A 17,247-nucleotide genomic window follows, 5' to 3' on the forward strand; every position below is an offset into this window, starting at 1 on the left:
CTTCTCACCTAACCCAGCCTCTGCACACTTCGTTCTCCTTTCCAGAATGCTTAGCTCCCTTTTCCTCCAGGAAGCCTTCCCTTTGTCTCTTCTTGCCCTGTTGTTTCCTGTGGTCTTTCGGTCCTTTTTAATGTTCCCATTTGGGTTTTGCCAACAATATAGGAGTTCCCTGTTTTAAGTATTTTATTTTTCAATTAGAGTTAACATTCAGTATTATTTTATATTAGTTTCAGGTGTATTGTGTTCACTGCAGCACTATTTACAATAGCCAAGATATGGAGGCAACCTAAGTACCCATCAGTAGACGACTGGATAAAGCAAGTCCACTTTCTAATGACACATATTTACCAAGTATATAAATTATGGAGTGCTGATTCACATGACAAAAAAAGGATTCATTTTTAGTAGCTGCCTTAGTGCATTGCTTTTAAGTAAATATTCAGGGATTATTTTGGAAGAATGGAGATAAGCCCAACACTAGAGTTAGAGAAACCATGTAGTAGGGAGAGGGGAAGATTTTTGTAGATAACACCAGCTTCCTTTATTACTATATTTATTCATTCAACAGACAGGTATTGAATGTGGCCCTGACCTCCAAGAACTTAGTCTAGCAGAGAAGACAGACACTTAAAGAATCAATCACAAAAATGTAATTGGTGCCATGAAAGGGGCAGTACAGAGTACTGTGGGAGCAGAGGCTAGTCAGGGAAACTTCCTGGAGGATGTGATGTGTACATTGAGATCTGGAAGGATGGGCATGGGACATCTAGATACAGAGGGGAGTGATGCGTTTGGAAGGGTGAACAGCATGTGCGACGACCCAGAGGCGAGAAAGGGCATGGTGTGTTAGAAACCCAGGAAACCCAGTGGAGTGTAGGGCTCCTTCCCCTCGGCCTCGTTCCCACACTAGGAAAAAACAAAATGACCCCAAGATGGGAACTGGCAAAGCTCCAGATAAACTGCCCCTGGGATAATCAGCTGTAAGGCCGTCAGATCTGAGCCTGAAGAAGAACCTTTTGGCCCATGGATAGTGAATAGAATCTAGTGGCCAGAGCTCGAGGGTGGGAGTTATAGGGGCCAGACCATGGGAAGCCTCCTTGGCTTTGCCATCAGAGGACTAAACAGGCTTGGGTTCTAGCTTCATCTTGGCAAACATTTAGTTTCTTGGAGGCTTGGTTTTCTCATCTGTGAAATGGGGTAATAATTCCTGCCTGGTTTCCCTACAGGGCTAGGTGCAAATGAGATAATGACTATGAAGGCACCCTGTAGATTGTAAGGTGCTGGGCAATTGGGTGATGGCCGCAGTGAGGTGATGAAATTGATTCTGCTGGCCGCAGAAAGAAACTGATTCTTGTAACAGAGCCAAGATCAAACTGCTCTGGCAGCTTATAACATTTTAAAAGCAAAGGCCTTAAAAAGTTGAGACTTGGGAAGTAAGTATTGGGGAGGAAAAGGGAAGATACTACCTCAGCTGCCTAGAAAACTTTGCAAGATCTTACGACTGGACAGGGGGATGGCTAGAATGACGTCCAGCAGTCTTTAGACCTGGTGTGCTTGGCCCCAGGAGTGAGCTGGGCTTGTCCTCCCGGGCCTGTAGTGCTTGCTCTGTTTTCCTTTAGAAGGCTCTGCAGGCAGGCGGAACTTCAGAAGCAAGCTGTTTATCTTTTAGGTTTTTGGGTTTATTTTTAAATTTCTGACGGCGATGGTATTTATTTTTTCCTTTTCCCTTTCCCCACTTCTCTGTCTCAGCACCAGGAAAGGACCATCTGTCCCCTGCCTTGCCTGCGGCCATTTTAGAACCAGCACAAGGCTGTTTGAATTCTGGTCCCTCTTCTTCCTTCCGTCCCCCACTGCCAGACTTTCTCTCCTCTGCAGTCTTCCAAAAACCTCTCTCATCTAGTTCCCTCCATGTGTCAGCCACTCGCCTCCCAGGGGCCTCTTCAGCTGTAAAGACCTCTGGTCTGGATAGAGCACCAGCCCAGGGCCCCCGTCAGAAGCAGATCTGTGGGGATCCTGGGCATGGAGGCGTGGAGGGGAGCTGCTCCCAGCCTCCGTGCTCAGGCAGTGCCCCTTCTGTTCTGACTGGTTTCTGATTAGAATGGCATTTGTGTTCATGTATGTGTCATGTCTGAACTTGTTTCTGCTTCTGCATGTATCTGCAAGCATGTATGTTCATGCTCATGGTCGTGTCCTTCTGGGAGGAGTGCCTTAAAAACTACAGTCCCCCAGCACGTCTTTCCTGGGTTCCTTCCCCCCCCCCGCCCAGAGCCTACTCGGTTTCCTCCCCTCCTGCCCTCTATTCCCATAACAGCACTTCAGAACATGTCTAGCGGTCAATAGATGAACAGAGGACTGGCACTTCACAGTGTGGAACCAGAGTAGAAGGATCCGATTCGGTTTCACAGTGGGAGAGGTAGGGTTAGCCCAGAGCAGAGTGGAGAGTGAGTTTTACAATGATGATGTGGGAAAAGGAGTTGTGTGAAGGCTTTATTGGAGTCCAGTTTATTTTTGGACTTGATGGACAATGGGGAATTGATGAGGGTTTTTACCTTCCTTTTGTGTTCTCTGCCTTCCAGTTTGTTGGCTCAGTGAGGAGGTGCTCTGGTGATCCCTCTCCATCGACTTCCTTTCTCACCATAGGAATATTAGTTTGTTTTCTGCTTTGGCTTTGGGCCTGCTTTCCGCACTGAGCCCTGTGGGGTAGGAATGGGGGTAATGGGACATTCTTTCCCTGGTTGGCTTAGGTGTAGACGGAGACTGACCCCGGCCTTGGAGGGCCACTTCCTGTTGATAAAGGCAGGCATCTGGACCAGTGGCTCCTTGGGGCTGTGTCTGGTTTCTCTGCTTGGGTAGGAAGGAAGAGGTGACATAATGAAACCTTTCCTGCCACTTCCCTATCCCCAGCCCACATCCACTCCCATTTTTTTCCTCTTACACACATTGTTTTACACACACACACACACACACACACACACACCTTCCAGTATTTTTTATCATGTGCACACATGTACACATATCCTGTAGCTGTTCACAGCTAATTGAAAGATGTCTAAATCTCCACCCTTCTATCAGAATACTCCCCTGACTCTATATCTCTGCCCGGACTGAGTAAGGCGTTTGTCCCTGTGGGACTTGGACTGTTGGATTAACCCCACCTGCCCCTCCCCTGGTGGTGGCTTCACAGTATCTCCTATAGACGGGGGTTTATGGTTAGTAACCTGGTCGGTAGTAGGACTAAGGAATGGGGTTTAAAGCTGCGTTTGCATAGCTGTCACTGTTTTAGCACTTAGGTTATTGGGTTTGTGGGTGTGGCTTTGAGGCCACTGAGGACCTTCTGGGAGGTGGAAGGCCCCCACCCCCAGGCTGTGCCTTGGTACCACACTGCCTTTGCCCCCGTCTTCCTCTTTGTGTGGGCCTTCTGGGTCACAGGAAGAACTCAGGAAAACAGGCCTATTGTTTTCTTTGGGGCGGGAGGGCCTCTCAGCCCAGCCCAGTCTCGGTACCAGATAAATAGAGGCTCCACAGGCCCTGGCAGCCCTGCTTTTCCAGGGCAAGGGAGTTGTTTGTCTTGGGACTCTCTCATGCCAGCTCTTGTTGATTCCCTCGTAGACCACAAGTTCCCATTCTCTTTCCCTAGTGGCCCTGCCATTCTTTTTCCCCCTTCCCCCATCTGTTTGTCTCTATCACAGGTTTCTCTTAGTCTCCCGTCCTCTGTGGAGTCCTAGTGTGCTTGGCATTGGAGTGGGCCTGTCTCCTGTCAGTGGGAGGAGCTGGGGCTGTGGCCCCCTCCCCCAGCCCTCGTCCTCTTATCCCCCCATGCACGGGGGCAGCCCCACCTCCTGGCGCTGCTTTCCTGTTGGGGGTAGGATGGCACCTTGCCGAGGTTTGGGGATGGCACTGGCTACAGCAGCAGGACCTGCCAGGGCATATTCGAGTGAATAATCATTGCGTGGCTTGAAGCACAGGAGAGACCAGTCCTTCCTCATCTTTCCCAAGGACTTCTAGCCCTTCCCAGGCTTTATGGTTCTCATTCTTTCTGCCATTCTAGCAGCCTCCTAGGATTGCCTGGAATTCTTAATGGTTGGACCCTTCCGGCTCTGAGATTCTGTAATTCTGAGGCTCATGGGTCAACAGAAAAATGGGGGATACATTTTCCTATTCTACCTGCCTCTCCTGCACTTGCCTCACAATCTTGCCTTGTGTGTTTTAGCATGTGTAACTCTCCTCACCATGTTAATTCTGTTCTGTGTGTTAATGTCTGACTTAGAAGCTCCTAGAAGGTAGAGCCAAGGTTTAAGAAGGCATTCTTGGACAGACACTTTAAAAAGATGCCAGCTAATATTGATAATAAGTTTGCTCTTGTTAAAGTACTTAAAAAAAACACAAAAAAACCTGTATCCCTCAGGGGGTTTCATGTACATGCAAAGCAGACATAGGACAATGACTTTCTCCATCTGGAGAAGGGAATCTGAAAAACCGGGGGAGGAGGCATGTTGTTAGAGGAATGGGACTGGAGGCCAGGGTTCTAATCTGCCAGCTCTGGGCCACTTCCAAGAAATGCGGCCCCAAACCTCAGGGCTTGCCTCCTTTTGCCCGTTCCGACTCCCACCCTTTCCTCCTGGTTTCCACTGTGACTCCAGAGCTCTCCTGTGCGTCTCTAGGGAGCCACACACTAATTGTAAGGGAGTCGTTAGCGTTTTCGGCTTCTCTCCTTCAACTTGTCCTGCAGCCTTCAGTCACTGCTCCCTTGTTCTTGAGCTTCAAGTTGTACCTGCCGCCCCATGCCAGCCTCTGAACGGGACTGTGGCTTGTTAGTCCTGAAACAGGTGATACGCAAGCTGTTTCGCATTTTCTCCCGGGAAATAGTCACGGCCTTCATTTATAACCTTAGCTCCGTCTGTCCTGCTGCTACATAGAATGACTTCTTGGTTTCAGGGAAGGGAAAGGAAAATGTCAGTTGGTGTTGGACCCCAGGCATCAGACTAACTGCCTTGCTGTTTGTCAGAGCTATGCCCGCCATTTCCCTGTAGTTCTTTCTCCAGATAGGAGCTGTGGGAGGGGCCGAGGGAGCCCCTGGAGGGTCAGCAGAGCAAGGAAGGACAGGCCCAAGGCCAGTTTGTGCCCGGTACCCTCCTGGCCGGTCCTAGTGAGCAGCGCCCGTGATGAAGGCGTAAGTTGGCATCTAGGGAAGGATCAAAGCGCTGTGCTCATCATTGCTCAGCGTACCTTTACCGAGCACGTAACATGTGCCAAATGCGGGGTGATTCTGAAGCCTTAGGTGGTGCCTTCCTGATGTCCTTGGGCTATAGCTGGGGAGATCAACACACTTGAAATTCCTAAAGAGGAATTTGAGACAGAGGGGAAGAGTCTGAACGGACTCATCCCCGTTCTGCTCCCTTGCCCGCCCTGAGGCCAGGTCTCCAGGCCAGGCCTCCTCTTTACCCACCCGCTTGATGCTCTTCTCTCCTTTGAGCTCTTTATCCTCAACTTCTTCCAGAAAGCCTTCCTTGACTTAACCCTCGCCCTGTCTGGCATTTAAACGTCAAATCAACAGTCATCTGAGTACCTCATGCACACTCAGAAAAATACCTGGTGCTGCGAAGAAAACAATAGGTGACAGGCATTTCCCGAGTCTTGCGAAGGTATCGTCCTTAATGAGCTGCCTGTCGGTAACTTATGTGGAGTTCCGTCTGCCTGGAGAGCTTTTCAGGTACCATCAGTGCTGTCTCTTCAGATCTGTATTGTATTATACAGCAGAAATGACACCATACAGTGTAAAGCCCAGTGCCGTGTAACAGAGCCCCGACTTTTTGACCTACATGAGGGGGTCTGTCAGTTGTCTCAGAGCCCTACTCTTTAATAATTGATTCCAACACTTTTATGGTGCCTTCCACAGCCTCTCCATCAATGGAAGGCTTTTATCAAGTTTTAATGCATATGAAATATGGAGGATAAGAAATGCTTAGTAACACCAGTTCTCGTGAGTGAAAGAAAGCAGCCACAGACTTACTCCACATGCTCACTGTGTAATAAGAGTAGTTTAGTGTAGGACACAGACTCTGACCTGCACAGGTACCATAACTGCTCCTATTTTCTGTTCAGACACCCGTAGCAGCACAAGGCCGCATAACTCATACTGTGTAGTCCCAGGTACCACCTGCTTCCTGCCTTTCAGGAGCTTCTGTGCTCCTTGGGGAATTGAGACATGATCATGTGAAAAGTTAAATAGTGATATTGTGGTCTGACTTGTTTGATTACAAGGAATCTGCTCAAGGTTTGTCAAATAAAGGGGTCTTTGTAGTACAGACTCTGGAGCCAGGCTATGAGCATTCGAATCCTGGCTCTGCCACTTAGTTAGCTGTTTGGTTTTGGGCAGGCTACTTACCTTCACTGAGCCTCAGTTTGCTCGTCTGTAAAATTGGATTAATACTAATACGAATGTCATGGAGTTTTGGTGTTTGTAAAGCTCTTAGAACAGTGCTGGCCACCTCTATCAGTTTTCATTTGCTTTGAGGTCCAGGATCTCCTTGGCATCTGAGCAGAACTGCAGCATAGCCAGTTCCTTGGAACTGGAACTGTGGGGCTGTTCTGGATTCCGTGACACCGGGGAACAGCTAGAACAAATCAGGCAATCGCTCTCCCACTGCCGTCCTGCTGCTCTCATTCCCTCTCCCTCCGCCCCGCTTTGTTCTCTGTGCTTTGTCCTCAGCTTTCCTTTACCTGAGATAATAATGGCCTCTCCAGTCCTGGCTCTCTGTGTCCTATCTGGCATCTTCCCTCTGGGTTTTAATTGGAAAGTCTGAGGGGAGAATTTGTCCTCGCTAATTTGTCCTCGTTCATCCTTTCTCTTCAGTCTTGGGCTGGCTATCCTTGGATCAGGAACCCTTTCTTTGGACTCATGAGCTACGTCTCGGGCAACAAAGGGACCAAATGGTTGAAAACATAGTCCCTTAAGACAACAGGAGCTGTGAGCAGGGCGAAGCAGGTATTGGAGTCAAATTTTTGAGGGCAAACCTTGGCTCCACCACTTCCTGACTGTGTGTAACTGGGCAAGTCATTTTATTGCTCTAAACTTCCTTTACCTGTGAAAATATATGTACCAATAGCACCAACCCCCAAGTTTTCTTATGAGCTGATACTTCTAACATGCTCAGCAGTGCTAGAAACAAAATGCTCAAAAATTGCTAGCTGTTTAATTATTGCTGTATGGGGAGGGTGGGCAATGAAAGACACGATCGGGGAGAGCTCATCAGGTAGTAAAGATAAGGGCCACAAGGATGGGACAGATAATAGCATTCATTGCTCAGAGGAGAGCAGTACTGAGAATGCTTTTAAACCCCAGCTTAAATACATGCATATCGTCCTGAGTGAACCTTTCTCTGATTCCCCAGACTTGGTCAAGTTTGTTCTCTGTGTGCCCAGTACTTCTCCATAGCATGTAAGACGTACAGCAGTTAGAATTAAACAATTGATTGTTGAGTTGCCCCATCAGAATGTTAACGCCATTACGACAGGGAGTCCTCCATTTTATTCACTGCCATGTTTCCGAGCCTAACACAGCTCCTGGCAGCACAGTGAGGAAGTAATAGTCATTAGGTTGGCAGCGTCTTGGAGTGTGGACTCACTCGAGCATTTAGAATCGGAGTTAGAATGAGAAAGTTTTCCGATCTTGTTGAAAGGGAACCCAGAGAAGTTAAGTAACCTGCCCCCAAACACACAGCCTGTTAGTCACAGAGCCAAGAATAGAAACCAAGTTGACTAACTCTTAATCATATACGTCGTTGTATTTCATCATTTTCTGTGTTTGTCTTGGGGACTTTTTCATTTGTGTTACTAGACCAGAAGCACTTTGAGAGCTCCTTTCATGTTAGTGGGGTAGCTTTCTCAGAGTAGAAACTGTCAGTAATCAATAATAATTTATTGAGTGCTGTGTGCTAAGGGAGGTGCTCTTGGGATTATTAATTTTTATTGAAGTACAATTGACATGCAACATTATTTTAGGTTCAGGTGTACAACACAATGACTTGACATGTATATACCAGGAAACAATCACCACAATAAGTCCAGTTAACATCCGACACCATACATAGTTGAGAATTTTTATTTTCTTGTGATGAGAACTTTTAAGATTTACTCTCTCAGCAACTTTCAAATATGCAATACAGTGTTATTATCTATAGTCGCCATGCTGTCCATTACATCCCTATGACTTACTTATTTTCTAACTGGAAGTTTGTACCTTTTGACTCCCTTCAGGATTATTATTATTATTTTAAATTAAAGTTTATTGGGGTGACAACTGTTAGTAAAGTTACATAGCTTTCAGGTGTACAATTCTGTAATACAGCATCTATATATCACATTGTGTGTTCGCCACCCAGAGTCAGTTCTCTTTCCATCACCATATATTGGATCCCCTTTACCCTCATCTACCACCCCCCTCCCCGCCTTACCCTCTGGTAACCACTAAACTATAGTCTGTGTCTATGAGTTTTTGTTTCTTCATTTGTCTTGTTCTTTTAGGATTTTTTTTTTTTTTTAAGATTTTATTGGGGAAGGGGAACAGGACTTTATTGGGGAACAGTGTGTACTTCCAGGACTTTTTCCAAGTCAAGTTGTTGTCCTTTCAATCTTAGTTGTGGAGGGCGCAGCTCAGCTCCAGGTCCAGTTGCTGTTGCTAGTTGCAGGGGGCACAGCCCACCATCCCTTACAGGAGTCGAACTGGCAACCTTGTGGTTGAGAGCCCACTGACCCATGTGGGAATCGAACTAGCAGCCTTCAGTGTTAGGAGCACGGAGCTCCAACCGTGTGAGCCACCAGGCTGGCCCCAGGATTATTATTTTTAATAACAGCTTTATTGACATATTATTCACATACTACAAAATTAATCCTTTAAAAGTATATTTACAGACCTGCCATTACCACTATATTATACCAGAACATTTTCATCAGCCCCAAAACTCAGAACCCATTAGCAGTCACTGCCCTTTCCCACCTCCATCCAGCCCCTGGAAACCTCTAATCTACTTTTGTCTTTATGGATTTGCCTGTCATGGGCATTACACATACATGGAGCCATACAATATGGGGCCTTTTTTGACTGGCTTCAATTTGACGTGATGTTTTAAAAATTCGTCCATATTGTAGCATGAATTATTGCTTCATACCTTCTTATTTCCAAATAATATTCCATTGTATGGATATATCACATCCATTCATCAGCTGGTGGACATTTAGGTTTCTAGTTTTGGGCTATTATGAATTATGCCACTATGAACATTTCATGTACAATTTTTTTGTGTGAACATATATTTTCAGTTCTCTTGGGTATCTACCTAGGAGTAGAATTGCTGGGTCATATATGTTACTTTTTGTTTTACATTTTGAGGAACTGCCAAACTGTTTTCCAAAGTGACTTCATCATTTTATTTTCCCACAAGCAATGTGCGAAGGTTCCAGGTTCTCCACATCCTCGCCCTTGCTTGTTATTGTCCGTCCTTTTGGTCCTCGCCATCTTAGTGAGTGTGAAGTGGTATATTGTGGTTTTGGTTTGCATTTCCTTAGTGACTAATGATGTTGAACATCTTTTCATGTGCTTATTGGCCACTGTATATCTTCCTTGGAGAAACATCTTTCAGATTCTTTGCTCATTTTTTAATTGGGTCACTTGTCTTTTTATTGTTAAGCTGTTTTATCATTGGGGTCCTTTTTATATTCCGGATACAGGTCTCTTATCAAATGTAAGTCCCTTATCTGATACATCATTTGCAAATATTTCTCCCATTCTGTGGGTCATCTTTTCACTTTCTGGTTGGTATCCTTTGAAGCACAAATGTTTTTAATTTTGATGAGGTCCAATTTATCTTTTTTTGTTGTTGTTGCTTGTTTTGTTTTTGTTGCTTGTGTAAGAAACCATTGCCTAATCCAAGGTCATGAAGATTTACTCCTATGTTTTCTTTTAAGGCTTTTATGATTTTAGCTCTTAATTTTCAGGTTTGTGATCCATTTTGAGTTATTTTTTACATGGTATGAGGTAATGGTCCAACTTCATTCTTTTGTGTATAGATATCCAGTTGTCCTAGCACCATTTGTTGAAAAAACTATTGAATGGTCTTGGTACTCTTGTCAAAAATTAATTGACCATGGAGGCCGGCCCGGTGGCTCAGGCTGTTAGAGCTCCATGCTCCCATCTCCAAAGGCTGCCGGTTCGATTCCCACATGAGCCAGTGGGCTCTCAACCACAGGTTGCCGGTTCAATTCCTGGAGTCCCGCAAGGGATGGTGGGCTGTGCCCTGTGCAACTAGAAAACGGCACTGGACCTGGAGCTGAACTGCGCCCTCCACAACTAAGACTGAAAGGACAACAACTTGACTTGGAAAAAAGGCGTGGAAGTACACACTGTTCCCCAGTAAAGTCCTGTTCCCCTTCCCCAATAAAACCTTTAAAAAAATTAATTGACCATGAATGTAGGAGTTTATTTTGGATTGTCCATTCAAGTCCAATGATCTGTATGTCTGGCATTACGCCGGTATCACGTTGTCTTGATTACTGTAGCTCTGTGGTAAGTTTTGAAATTGGGAAGTGAGTCCTCTCACTTTGTTCTTTTTCAAGATTGTTTGTCTCTTCTGGATCTCTTGCATTTCTATATGATTTTTAGGATAAGCTTGTCAATTTCTACAAAAAAGCCAGTTGGGATTTTGATAGTTGACTCTGTAGATCTGAGCGATCTTGTCTTCTGATCCATAAACATGGCCTATCTTTCCATTTACTTAGGTCTTCATTTCTTTCAACATTTTCTAGTCTTCAGTGTACACAGCTAGTACTTCTTTGGTTATAATTTATTCTTTTGATGCTTTTTGAAAATGGAATTGTTTTCTTAACTTCATTTTTGTATTATTGATTGTAGTATATGTAAATACCATTGTATCCTGCAACCTTGTTGAACTTGATTAGTTCTAATAGGTTTTTAGTGGATTTCTTAGGATGTTCTACATATAAGATTATGTCATCTGCACACAGAGATAGTTTTACTTCTTCCTTTCCAATCCAGATGCCTTTTATTTCTTTTTCTTGCCTAATTGCCCTCTCTAGAACCTCCAGTATAACATTGAATAGAAGTGTCAAGCGTCAACAACTTTGTCTTGTTCTTAGATTATTTTTGAAAAACATATCCATTTGCTGCTGTTCTTTTTTTTCAATTAAAGTTTATTGGGGTGACAATTATTAGTAATGTCACATAGGTTTCAGGTGTACACTTCTGTAATACATTATATGTCACATTGTGTGTTCACCACCCAGAGTCAGTTCTCTTTCCAAATTTGGTGCTATTCTTGAGAAACTTAGACTCACAGTGGAGATGAAATCATGTGAAATTAGGGTTGAAATTCATGGGTGGGATAGTGTGTGGTGCACTGGAGTAGCTAGGGAAGAAGGACTTCCTGAGGAAAAGGGCAACTTGGGATGTGGCGTGGCTGACAGGAGAGAGGTGATCTTCAGGCGGATGGGCACGTGAACAGTGTAAAAAGGACAGGAAGGGTAGAGGCCCTGGAGCGCTACTGTACTCGTAGGAGAGAGCAGTAGTTGATCACCCAGCGATGCTGGTCTCCTACCACCGCTCAGGCTGCCTGACTTCACACAGGTCCCTTCTGCTCTCCGATAGTCCTACACCTTCCAGTCACCTGTTAGTTACTCCCTAAAGTACAGCATTTCTCAAGATGAGTCCACTGCCCTCTCCATTAGAATCACCCGGGGGATCTGTTAAATACACAAATTCCTTCACCCCAGATCTGTGGTGCTAAATCAGAATTTCTGGAAGTGGATCCTAAGAGTCTGCTTCCCAACCCTTGCGTACCATGGAGTATTTGAGAACCTCTACCCTGAAGCACCTCGTGTGGCGTCTGTTCCCTGCTCATTCAGGCCCCCTACTCCTGCTTAGCAGGTGGTCTTCCCTCTGAAGGAATCATAAAAGTCAAGGTCATTAGGTATCTATGGAGCTCCCTCATCTTCCTTCCTCTTTACCTCAACAGACCAGTATCTCTTCACTTCTCATCTCTTCCTGTGCTCTCTCCTTCCTCTCATTAGTTACCCATAGCCTGGTCCCCATCCCTTCCCACCGCCCAGCCAGCGGCTGACTGGACAAGAATCATTGCTGAGAACAGTCTGCGCTCTGAGATAGAGTGGAAAAAGGCCTGTAACAGCGTTGTTACAGATTGTGGCCACGTGCAGAGGGCCATCCGGGCCCCCCTGGTGGCTTCCCAGGAGCTATGCACCTCCCTCTGCTGGCGCCTCTTCTAAATCAAACAGGGTGACCAAGCACACAGGCGCATATTTGAAGGGCCCACATTTGAAGCCAGATCAATGCATAAATCATATTTGAACTGTAATGCATTTCTGGGCATTCTGAATCTTTGGGTATGTGTGTAAGAGAGACTATGCACCGTTGTATTTTATCACTGTGTTAACCAGTGGATGATACAATTTATATACTATGGAATACATCCATGCATACATACATATATCATTAAGAAAATCAATTCATCAGACATCACCAGTCTCCTTTCTTTCTGGCTCCTTCCCTTCCACAAGCATGAGAGATCCTCCCGATTTTGAAAACCTTTTTGTCTGGCCCTGCTTCCTCCTCGAGCCGTCATCTGATTTCCCCCCTTCCTCTCCGCGTCAGCCTTCTCCAGAGAGGGTGCTGCACCCATAGCCTTCACTGCCGCGTCACCGCCTTCTCCGGCCTCCTGCTGTCTGTCTGCAGAGTTCCCGCAGAGGTTCCCAGCGGTTGCCGGTTGCCGGTTGCGGAGGTGCTAAGGCCAGTGCTGTTTTTCTCTGGCCTCTCTGACCGTCTCCTTCTCCGGCATCTGTTCTGCTTTCTAGTGTGTAGCCTGTGCCCGTTCCTCAGAGGCGAGCCCTGACTCTTTTATTCTTCTTTTCACTGCGCACTCTCCCTGGACATCTTGTCTCCTGTCTCATGAATGTCCTCGAAAGCTTTATCTGCAGACCCTTGTTTCTAAGTGCCGGAGAGGCATTTACTCCTATGCGTCCCCTGGTATCTCAGACTCACCAATTGAATACTTCACCAGCCTCCAAAGCCCCGCTCAGCCACCATCTCCTCTGGGGAGCCTGCCTGACGTTTCCAACCTGAATTGAATTCTGGCCCCTGAAACCATGAAAGAGACTTTTCACCCAGTCCAACTCCCTCTTAGTTTGTGAGGAAGATGAGGCCCCAAACGGTGACATACCTACTCAGGGGCACACAGCTAATGCTAAAGTTCTTCCTAGAAAGTCACAATCCGTGCTCTTGCCACTATACCAAGTGGGTTTTTTAATGCCTTGTGTGCTTTCAGTTGCCATTATGGCATCTAATCCTATACTGCCGTGTGTCCACATTGGGGTACTTGGCCTGTCTGTAAAGTTCCAAGGTCCGTGAGGGACTTTCCGTGTTTCTCATATATCTCTGAGCTCCCCATTGTGCCTAATTGAGGAGTCCTCACTCAGTTGGGTGCTCAGTAAATATTTAATGGGTGAATGAAAGAAGAGAAAGTTGCTTTATAGATACTCCCTGATTAGGGCCTGGCCCAGTGCAGGGTAGATGTAGACACTCACTCAGGAAATATTTATTGGTAGGCTAATATTTACTATTAATAATAATAATAGTAATATAAGGCAACTTTACTATCAGGCTGAGGTGTCTGAACCCTCTTCTGTAAGCATTGGGAAATCATGCTGGTTCTGGGCAGAAGCATAAAGTTAGGAAAGCACCGTGTTAGGAACGTTAAATCTAGCAGCAGCAGCAGGAGGAAGAAGAGTGGTGAGTCAGGAGCTCCAGGAGGGAGAAGAGAAGGGATTGGTCTGCGTTGCACCTTCAGGAAGGGAGAGGAAGAGACAAATGGACATTTTGAAGGGAGAAAGGATAAGGTGACTGATGTGGAGAAGGAAGGAGGAAGGGGAGTAGAGGATGGTACAGGGCAGGATTTTGGTGTGGAAAGTGGTGCTGTTCTTGAACAGTGGAGAGGGAACGGCTTCTGGTGGATGTTAGAAAACCATAACCTCTGTGTCACATGCACGGTTTCAGCCTAATTCTCAGAATGACCCTTTCAAGTAGGTGTTACCCTTGCTGGTGGGTCAGGAAACAGGCTTGAAACCATTAAATCAATGTCTGAACCCAGTATGTCTGACCTCATGGTTCTTTCGCCTCTCTGTGCCTCCCAGACATAGGGAAGGAGACAGATTTGGAGCTAAGATTATAAAATTAAATCTATTTGTGCTGATTTGAGGTTATGGTGGTGTATCATTACGACTCTAACAGGCCCATCATATTTTCTCTCTTAGATTAGGAGCATCTAGAAAATCATGACCATAGGTCCTTTTTCCTGTCTCTGCACATCTCAGAAAGTACTAAGTTAGATGTAAGAAAGGACTTCCCAGGAGTCAGAATTAAGAGGCCCCAAAGTGGATGAGCCCTTCTTTGGGGGAGATTTTTAGGAAATTGTGTTCCTTTCCTCTAAGTGTAGACTTGCAGAGAGACAGGATACCTTCTCCCAGGTTCCTTGCAGCTCTCAGGTTCAGACAGACGTCTCGTTAGCCCCCCACACTGCAGTGACGGTATCTCCCTTTCCTGTGGCTCCTGCGGTGTTTTTTAGACCTGTTCAAGGCTATTTTTTTATTATTATTAACTTCAGCTGGAGCTAAATAATTGAACATAGAACCACGAATTCTTGGTCTGCTCAGCCCCAGGTCCCTTCAGAGCTCATAGGAAGAACCCCTTTTCAACTTCTATCCAGTCTCCCGCTGGAGCAGGTTTGGGGTGTTCTTTGAGGCTGCTGTGTGTGCCAGGCCTGGGCTAGGCGCTGGACACACTGGTGAGCGAGGAGGACTCTGTCCCTTTCTTCCAGGAATTTGCAGACAAGTAAATACACAATTGTGCATGACACATGCTCTGATAGGGGAAGTACATTTTTGATCCTGCAGTTCCCCTGTGTGAGAAAATGGACAGACTGTACAGTGAGGACGCTGTAAAAACGAAAAGCTTCGGGCGGGTGTCGCCCTGGTCTCCAACATACCCAGGTTATTAAGTTCCACGTGCCTGTTGCTGTGAGGGAAGGGTTCTTTTGGTTTGCTTGGGGGATTTTTGGTTTTATCAGAAATCCTATATTGGTTTTCAAAATCAGTGAGAAAGGAGTTTTAGATGGTATACTTTTAGAGTTATTAGCATAGAGGCCCAAGCATTGCCTGGAGAGTTTGTTTCCTAAGTGACATTCTCCCTTTGTTGCCTCCCCTCTCAGTCCTGCAGGTGGCAGGAGGGGGCCTGCTCAGTCTGTGGGAGCCCCAGAGGATGGACAGCACTGGGCCAGCCTGGCTCTCAGCTTGCAGCTCCACCTCCCAGCTTGTCTCTCTCAAAAAAGAGGTCCTGCCAGGAGGGTGTGGGCGGCCCTGTGCTGCTCAGCCAGGCTGCCCGCTCTCGGCCCCTCCAGCGATCAGCCTCTTTGGAGGCTTTGTCTGAGCCCTTCGGGCCCTCTCCTCCTGGCACTGCTCGGCTCAGAAAAGCGGAATTGAAAGTTCTGCCTTCTCTTCTGCCTCTCCCAGTGGCCCTTTCACTGTCACCTGCTCTCCCTCCCACCTTGAGGTCCCTTCTACCCTCCCAAATGCCATAGACACTGGCTCAGGGAAACCCTCCATCTCAGGAGGACTGAGAAGGGGAAAAAGGACAACGGGATGGTGGCTTTCAAATTCCGACTCCCTGCTAGCTCCCTGCTATTTTTTAGCTTTTAAAAAATAAAATAATAATAATTGTAAGTAACTTTTATTGCACCCACGCTCTGTGCCAGGCATTGTCTTAAGCATTTTATGGGCATTGCCTCATTTAAAGTTTACACCACCCCCAGAGGTGGGTACTTAGGCACCCTGTTTTGCAGGGAGGCTACAGACTCAGAGTTTGTCATTGAGTTTGAAATCAGGAGCAGGTCTTTGAAAAGCCATCTGGGCTCTGGCTTCTGTTTTATCTCATCTCCTTCTGACTTTCCCCTCAGAATATGAACTCTGAACCAATCCAGAAAAAGGGGAGCTGGCCATCAGGACTCCCCACTGTGGGCCCCTCATTATGTACTAGTATTCACTCTCCTCTCCTGATTGAATACCTCTTTCCCCCACCTAACTACGGAGCTTTTTCTGAAATCCTGACACCTTATTCTTTCTCTCCTCCTCCCCCTCCTCTCCCCCAGGACCCTGCTGGAATCTTTGAGCTGGTGGAGGTGGTCGGCAATGGAACCTATGGACAGGTTTATAAGGTGAGACTCTAATGTTGCAGGAGCGTCACTGTCTTCCATGGGGCCCTCTCAAGGGGAGTGGAAGAAGTGGGCCCCAGGTCAGGAGATTTGAGGGGCTGTGGGAGATTGCAGAGGCTGGGGGTCCTGGGAAAGGGGAGAGAGAGGAGAGGAGAATAGAAGTAATGAGGGAAGAAAGCAGCAAGAGGTGGGGTGTTATTGCTGGCCTCTGCCTGAATTTAAAGCTAGTCTTGGGTACAGCAGGAACAAGTGTGGAGCTGAATGGGGTGTGAGAAAGGGACTTGCCGAGGCAGTGGGAAGGGTATGGGGACGTATGTGTAAGAGCTCACCTGGGAGTTCCCAGCAGAGCTCAAGCCAAAGGTGCAGGTTGGGCTTCTCCCAAAACCACAGAGAGACCCAGGACTTGGAGTGGGGGGGATCTAATGGGACCTTCTGCAGAGGGGAAGTGGCTTTCTTGAGCTCCCACAGCTGGCCTGCAACGGGGCTGGAGCCAGCACTCAGGCCTTCCGCTTTTGAGGCTGCCTCTTTCCCATAGAAGTGGCATTTCCTCGGCTACTAATTGTAGTGTTTAGCCCGGCCAGCCCAGCCCTCTCACTGGCCTGACCACGGGTCACACTTGAATAGGGGGAGAGAGATGATGGTCCAGGTGGATACTGCCCCAGAGCAGGAGGCCCCCAGAGCACATACCCGCTTCCTTGTCTCCAGACATGATGCTGGGTCTTTTCACAAGACTGTTCTGCATCTCAGGGGCCTGTTTCCTGGGTCACTGAGACCACGTGCCTTACTCTTATCCTTCTTCCATGTAAGCTTTGGGGAAAAGGTGCTCCCTTCCCCCATTTCCCCATCTCTTGCCTAGTTGTTGCCATGGAAACTGTAGCTCTGTGTTCTGCCTCTCTGGGCTTGGGGTCTTGAATGACTGCTGAGGATAAAAATAATCCCTGGGCTGGCAGTACCCACGTTC

General features: G+C 46.8%; 1 protein-coding gene across 17 annotated transcripts in view; it reads left to right on the plus strand.

Annotated features, from left to right (window-relative positions):
* The window catches only part of MINK1 (misshapen like kinase 1), a 50,702-nt gene that overhangs the window by 16,811 nt on the left and 16,644 nt on the right, over nucleotides 1–17,247 (plus strand). For all 17 annotated transcript variants that reach the window (XM_074320926.1, XM_074320923.1, XM_074320919.1 and 14 more), the window contains exon 2: nucleotides 16,224–16,289. In XM_074320926.1, coding sequence (XP_074177027.1) covers nucleotides 16,224–16,289 — 66 coding nt within the window. The remainder of the gene's footprint in view (nucleotides 1–16,223; nucleotides 16,290–17,247) is intronic.

Source organism: Rhinolophus sinicus, linkage group LG15 (genome assembly GCF_036562045.2).
Source record: "Rhinolophus sinicus isolate RSC01 linkage group LG15, ASM3656204v1, whole genome shotgun sequence".
Classification (NCBI taxonomy): Eukaryota; Metazoa; Chordata; class Mammalia; order Chiroptera; family Rhinolophidae; genus Rhinolophus; species Rhinolophus sinicus.